This window comes from Engystomops pustulosus, chromosome 6 (assembly GCF_040894005.1).
Source record: "Engystomops pustulosus chromosome 6, aEngPut4.maternal, whole genome shotgun sequence".
Taxonomy (NCBI): Eukaryota; Metazoa; Chordata; class Amphibia; order Anura; family Leptodactylidae; genus Engystomops; species Engystomops pustulosus.
Window position 1 is genome coordinate 163,122,552 of NC_092416.1, and position 7,027 is coordinate 163,129,578.

A 7,027-nucleotide genomic window follows, 5' to 3' on the forward strand; every position below is an offset into this window, starting at 1 on the left:
TACAATTAATTATTCTGGTTTTATTGCAGATTAAATATTACACATTTTGCTCTTACTGGTGAAAATCAATGCAAGGAGTTGGCAAAAAAAAAAAAAAAGTTTACAAATAAAATAGTTTACAATGTAATAGTAAAACAGAGAATCAAGGACATAATTAAAGGGTTAACGTCTGTATGCAACACAACCTCTATGGGGCGGTTCTATACGGGTCGGGTTAGGATGTGATACCACAGAACAGCGCTCAGTATATACGGATCCTCCAGGACAGCAGGCAGTGGACATGTTCTGTACGTCTTCTGTATCCCCAGCACCAAGCAGGGTCCAATCCAATAAAACATGGAGGAATTTTAATAATGGGGGATTAGGAATGCGGCGGGCAGTAGGGTGGTCACTCTGATGGTTGCTGGATGACAACTAAAATGTAGTCCTTATCTAGAAGACAAAAAAAAAATCTAATTATTAATTAAAAGGGAAGGTCTTGCAAAAATACAATTAAAAATAAAATTCTTTCAATTAAAGGGATTGTCCGAGTGTTATAAAAATCTAGGACCCAGGATGGGGAGGGCCTGTTAAAAAAAAAAAAAAAACATGTCCCACACCTCGATGTCTGAGCTGCGCCCCTGTATGTTTACTACTTCCGGGTGGCCAGGCATGCTCACCCGTTCCCATGGCGCTGGGCTATGGTGACAGGTGGGTGTGCATGGCCCCCCGGAAGTAGTCAGTATAAATATAGCCTATAAATATACAGGGGCACGTCTAAGACAGATCACGGTGTGGGACACTGGGAGCTCTGGATGTGGTGGGTACATGTTTTTTTTTTTTTTTTTTAACAACCACCCACCCCCCTAGCCAGAGTCCTACATTTTATAACACTCAGACATCCCCTTTAATTTCCATTAATATGTACGGTATTTATTTTTAATAATTACCACAGTTGGTCACTAGAGGGAGCATTATCTGTATACTGTGTTAATGCACCACACAATACACAGATCATTTGTAGAAGGATCTTTGACATGGCCGGCGCCAGCACCCGGCTTATCCGGGCAAGTGCCGGGGCCCCAGAGCTCCCAAAGGGGCCCATGGCACACACACTGGCCCGATCACAAAACTCAATTACATTGGCTTCCTTGTGTCTCCGATGTAATTGAGAGCCGGCAAGCTGGCGCGGGTGACGTCGAGGGGGTCCATCAAAGGACTTGATTGAGAGAGTCGCAGAGTGTCTCTACTCACGGTGCAGGACCCTGGCCGGCGACGTGATGACTTCACGCCGCCAGCGTCCCTGTTGCCGCACAGTAGACGTCGCGCTGAAGATCGTGGCCCAAGAACATTGCTTGAGGTAAGTTAACGTTTATTATTTTTCTATTGGCCACTATGGTACTTAATGTCCATTTAATTAATTCATGGGGCTGTATATACCCAATTATTGGAGCCTGGCTATTACAGTTAAAAGGGGCTGTATATTAATTCATGGAGCAACTGTACCCCGGTGTTTTTATGTTCATTTTTTCGCTTCCCACCATCTAAAATCTATAACGCTTTCATTTTCCCGTGTGCAGAGCTGTGTGAGGGCTTTTTTTCTGCATATCAAACTTTACTTCTCAGTGACGCTATTTATTATTCTTTGTTGTGTACTGGGAAGCTGGAAAAAATTCCAAATCTGGGGAAATTGGCGAAAAAAATGCATTTGTGTCACTTTGTGGGCCACATATATAGGTTTTATTGTATTTTAATCCATTTTCAAAAATGAAAACTTATTCATACTATGGTGTAGTAGCTGTGTGAGGGGACATTTTTTGCGAAACGAGCTGCCGTTTTCATTGCTACCATTTTGAGGACTGTGCGACTTTTTGATCACTTTGTATAAAAATTTTATGTGTTGAAAAATGGTGTAAAAGTGCTATTTTCCATTATGGAGTTCACCGTCAGGAATAACCAGTCAGGCATTTTGAGACGCTGTGATGCCTGTTTTTGTGATTTTTACAGTTTTTTTGTGTATATCAATTGTAGGAACAGAGGGGTGAATCTTATTGAATTCTTATTTTTTTTTACTATTTTTTTTAGACCCTCTAGAGTATTTTAACCCTAGATGGCCTGATCGCTCCTACCATACACTGCAATACTACTGTATTGCAGTATATGGCATTTTTACATAGGATTCGTTACAATGTGTACATGTACGTTGTAGAGCACTAAAAAGTTAATTCTTGGAGCAGCTGTCTATTTATTCATTAAATTCTGTGTTTTTAATGCCGCCACATGAGTTTATTGCTAAGGGGCCCACTAAGGCCCTGTCGCCCAGGGGTCCACTGAATCCTGGTTCCGGCCCTGATCTTTGATGATGTGATGATTGGGGAGGGGTCCCGTTCTTGTTCTCCTGAAATCAGGAGAGCAAGTTTTATAAACACAGGAGTGCGTACAAGGGTTGTGTCCCTGGTTATCCCAGCACACAGTGACCGTCAGCACCGCAATATAACATCCAGTAATATTACCTGGCGCAATCATAATTTCATTCTTCTTGGACCGGACTCGGAGGAAGGTCAGATCATTTTGGGGGTCAATATCCCGTATGGAGCTTCTGGCCTTCATGACTAGCTGATGCATTAGACCTGCATATTGTGCGGTGGTGGCATTATCCATCGTGCTCTTTATGGGAATTCCTGAAAAATTAAAAAATATACAAATTTTGTATGAAAATGGAAACTATTTTGGCTGACTGTTCCTCCTAATCACCTACACACATGCATTAAGCTGGTGTTTTCAATGAGGTGAGAGGGGAATAAGCCACCACCATACTTACCTCTCACTGGCATAGAAGGTCAGGGATGTTGTAATTCAATAGACTCTACTCTAATTTCTCTGATATCTGCTGTCAGGGAAGAGACACTGAGTCATAGTCCTGTGTTTCTAGATATAATTTGGCTGCTCATTTATCATCCCAAAACCTGTGTACACTGATGGTAGAAACCAGGACCTACCGGAGCTTCCCAGCATAGCAGCTATGGCCTGTATAGGTCTGAGAACAGGGATGGGTGATCGATCAGATACTGATCACCTATTCTGCCCATGGGCAATCAATATCAGGGTGCGTTCACACGTTCAGTTTTTCAGATGCAGTTTTTGAAGCCAAAAGCAGATGTGGGTCATTGGGAGAAGCTGCTCCTCCTCTTTTTGTTCACTCCACTGCTGGTTTGGACATCGAAAACTGCATGTGAGAAACTGAACATATGAACACAGCCTTAAAATCTGTTAACGGGGCCAGACAATTCCTATTGGCCAAAGGAGCATCTCTGGAAAAAAAAAAGGTGAAAATATAACGTGATAACGTCACGGCTTCATCAGACTAGGAATAGATCTGGGATGTCCGTGTAGCACGGGACATCCGGCTGATTTCAGGATCCATGTGATATGTCTTTTGGCTGCTTGATGGTGTTGCAGGGACTGATGATTTGGAGCTGGAGGCTGTGACTACCAGAAGGAGGACAGCTCGTGATCAGCTGATCAACAGGGGGGCAATCCAACAATAAGTGGGGGTGATATACTGAACGCTCTCCCCCCTGGAAGGGCTCATCTCCGGCATCAGATGACAGGTCACCGCTCACCTTCTGAGTTGACAATGATGATTCCCTGTACGCCCTTCTGGCACTGGATCCTCTTCAATGTTTCCTCAACGTCTGCCTATATTATACAAGCATAAAACACGTGTACTAAGATGACAGGTCCGGAATATCCTCCCGCTGCTACACAGGATGGAGAACTTTACGTCATGTACCTTCAATGTCAGCCAAAGCCTCGGTTCAGTCACTATTCCCCCCAGCAATATACACGCAAGCTCTCTTCTGTCAACAATGGGGCACACTGAACCTTCTTTCTTGTGTCAGGGGGACGGTAAAAGAAGCAGAAGGGTGAATATACGTCCTGACACACTATTCAATACTGCAGGAGTGTTAGAAAGCGTTGAGTACAGCAGTCAGGTATCTCCAGACCTATTATAGACAGTGAAATGGCGTGCTGGAGATACCCGAGTGCTGTGCTCAGCTATTTCTGGCACTCCTATAGTATTGAATGGCGCAGAAGTATGAACATGCATCCTGCCGTTCTATTCAATACTGCCGAAGTGTCAGAAAGTGTTGAGTACAGTGCTCAGGTATCTCCAGACTTGTCATAGACAGTGAATGGGAGTGCTGGAGATACCTGAGCACTTTCCTCTGCTATTTCTGGCACTGGGGGCAGCAGGATGAACGTGCAACATATCGCATCATCAATTAGTGAGAGCAGGACCCCCAGTTCTTATGATCAGTGGGAGGTTCCGGTGGTCCAGTCATATGGTTATAGGATCCAACTGTCCCTGTGGCTGGAGAAGGGTCCGGATTCCTTTGTGCAGGTCCAAGCACTGGGACCACCTCCCCACCCCCCATCATACACTGCAGATGCTGACACCCAGTGTAACATCGGATGGGCCTGGCATGTACCATTACTGCTCATAGGGTCCAGTCTCTATGATTAGGACCCAGGACATGAAGTCGACTCCATGTGGTATAGTGACGTCACACCTAGTACTAGTCTGCCGTCACCTCTCCACATCCCCGGTCCCGGTCATCACTCACCATAGCGGCCGCCTGCACCTAGTTCTGCTGTCACTACACTTCACTGCGCATGCGTAGAGACTAGCGTCACCAAGCGACCAAACCCTTAGTTGGTTCCGCCCTGACTGTCATCAAGGAAACGCCCAAAATCTAAACGTCGCTTTCTAGAGAATAAAGTCCCCATCGGCGGCGCCATGTTGTTGGAGCCAACGCGCAGGCGCATTAGATAATAAGAAAATGGCTTCCTTTTGTTGTGTTTGACCAGGGAGTGACATATTTGTTTCTATTTCTAGAACCATATAAAACTTTGATCACAGATCAGTTTTATCAGTTTTTTTTTGCTTTTAATAAGAGTAATATGTAAGCTGGGCTGTGATTGGATGATATGGGCTACAAAAATAGTTTAATCATCATAAGACTTTTCTGATAAGACTTTTCCTATGATACTGTGTAAACTTGTGGTCACTTTATGCAAGACAGCGGGTACTGGTTACCGATCGCATGTGTTTTCATGAATACGCATTATCCATATGCGACCAAACCAAGACCCGCCCACTGACACTTGCATTTGTAAACGCAACCCAACCGTCCTTGTGTGACGGCAACCTGAGACTCCCACTCCAAAAAGGGACGAAACAATGAGAGCTACTATCTAATTTGAATGATTTTCCTGGGGAGTCTTCCTCACGCTTGCTGGAACGTCCGGCCTGACGCTCAGTAACCAGAACTGAACTGAGTTTAGTTGCGGTTTCTGATCGTCGGGATGGACGTTCTTGCAAGCTCACAATGCAAGTATGGCGCATCAAATAAGCTCGCGATCAAGAAGCTTTAGATATGATTGACTTCTTACCGACACATGACGTAGTAGTACATCACACGTTGGCTGCGGGTGATCACAGTTGAGCCCTCTCTACAGCTGATAAGTGTTTTCTGGCATACAAGCCTTGAAATAATCATGATACCTTGCACACGCCAGGAATTGCAATCATTTTCCCCCATGCCAGGAGGGGGGTGATGTGATCCTGCCCTGCACCCTAGCTTTAGCCTATGACCATTTAGGCACAGGTTATAGGGCAATTCTGGGCGGCAGGAAACTATAAATATATAGGCACAACAGGAGGGGTTTACATCATATTCTGGCACATGGTATTATGATAAGCCCCCCCATAGAGTTGTAAGTATGGCTGGTCACCCCTGCCTTGTAGAAACAGGGCAGTGGCAAAGGGTAGGAGAGTTAGTCAATCTACATAACCATAGCTTACAACCGTCCCAGATTTGGTGGGATAGTCCCAGTTTTTCGAAGCTTGTCCCGCCGCCTGGTCACAGTACCGAACCCACTAAAGAGGCTTTGGGATCAGGTGGCGGGATCAGCTCCTGCTCTACAGCAGAGATGTGTGGAGGTAGCTCCTCCCCTGCCTGGCACCACACCCCTGCCGAGTCATCTCAGAGCCTGGGAGAAGAAGCAGGACTGCGGGGGAAAGAGTAAAGGTTAGTAGCAAGGTTTTCTTTTTTTAATACCCAGGATAGGGGGCCACAGTATGAGAAGAGGGGGCAACAATAGGAGAGGACAGGGGGTGACAATATGAGGAGGATGAAGGACAGGAGGTCTCAATAAAAGTGGGGGAACAAAAGTAAAGGGAGGATAAAATTAAAGAAAGGGTATTATATACATCCATAGCAGGGTGGGCCACAGGGAGGGGGCATTATGTTATGTGGGGGCAATTAAGGATGATATTATACAATGTTTGTGAGTGGGGAAAGGGGTGGGCCATTGGGCATGGTTTCTCTAGCCCAAAAGTTGGGAGATATGCTTAACTGTATTGGAATAATATAGAATTTTAACTTCCATTGCCATTTGGTCTATGTCTCTATTGTGTCGCCTTCAGAGCCATTTAAATAGTGAGATCTTACAGAGCATCTTAGGCCTTTTATACATCAGAAACATTGGCTGGTTTCTGAGGTGTTTTATGCTGCAGAATTCTTCAGAATTTCATCAGTTTTTATTGTTTTTATCAGTGTGTCAGTTTTGCATCTGCTTTATTATTTTACTAAGTATGTCAAAAGAAAAAACAACAAAAAAAAAGATTGCAGCCTTTTGATTTGATCCAATTTGTTGCATATATTCCGCATTACATTCCACAACGTGTGCAGGAATATTATTATGGAACTTGGGTGATCCATTTCTTATGCCGATACAAACTGCTACCAGAAGGTTCTATGAGCGTCTTGTTCCCCTTTTCCTGGTACACGGATGTATTACTTTTTTCCGTCATGTATTTCAGTGGCGTATTTGGCTTTATATACGGTGCGAATGTTACCGTATCTATTCCATGCGGGGATTTGTGCGTTGTACGGAGCAGATATACAGAAGAAAATAGAAGCTCTATCATTTTTTTTTTTTTTTGGCTCGCGCTCATGGTCCAGTACAGTAACACGTTTAT

The 7,027-nt window shown here is 44.4% G+C and overlaps 1 protein-coding gene across 1 annotated transcript; it reads right to left on the bottom strand.

The window, feature by feature from the left end:
- Positions 1 to 4,756, bottom strand: DYNLRB1 (dynein light chain roadblock-type 1). The gene is made up of 4 exons (XM_072112177.1): positions 4,608 to 4,756; positions 3,603 to 3,678; positions 2,493 to 2,660; positions 1 to 432 (listed from the first exon to the last, which is right to left on the bottom strand). The coding sequence occupies exons 1-4, from the start codon at positions 4,608 to 4,610 to the stop codon at positions 389 to 391; spliced, it is 291 nt and encodes a 96-aa protein (XP_071968278.1). The 5' UTR covers positions 4,611 to 4,756; the 3' UTR covers positions 1 to 388.
- Between the last annotated feature and the right edge of the window lie 2,271 nt (positions 4,757 to 7,027).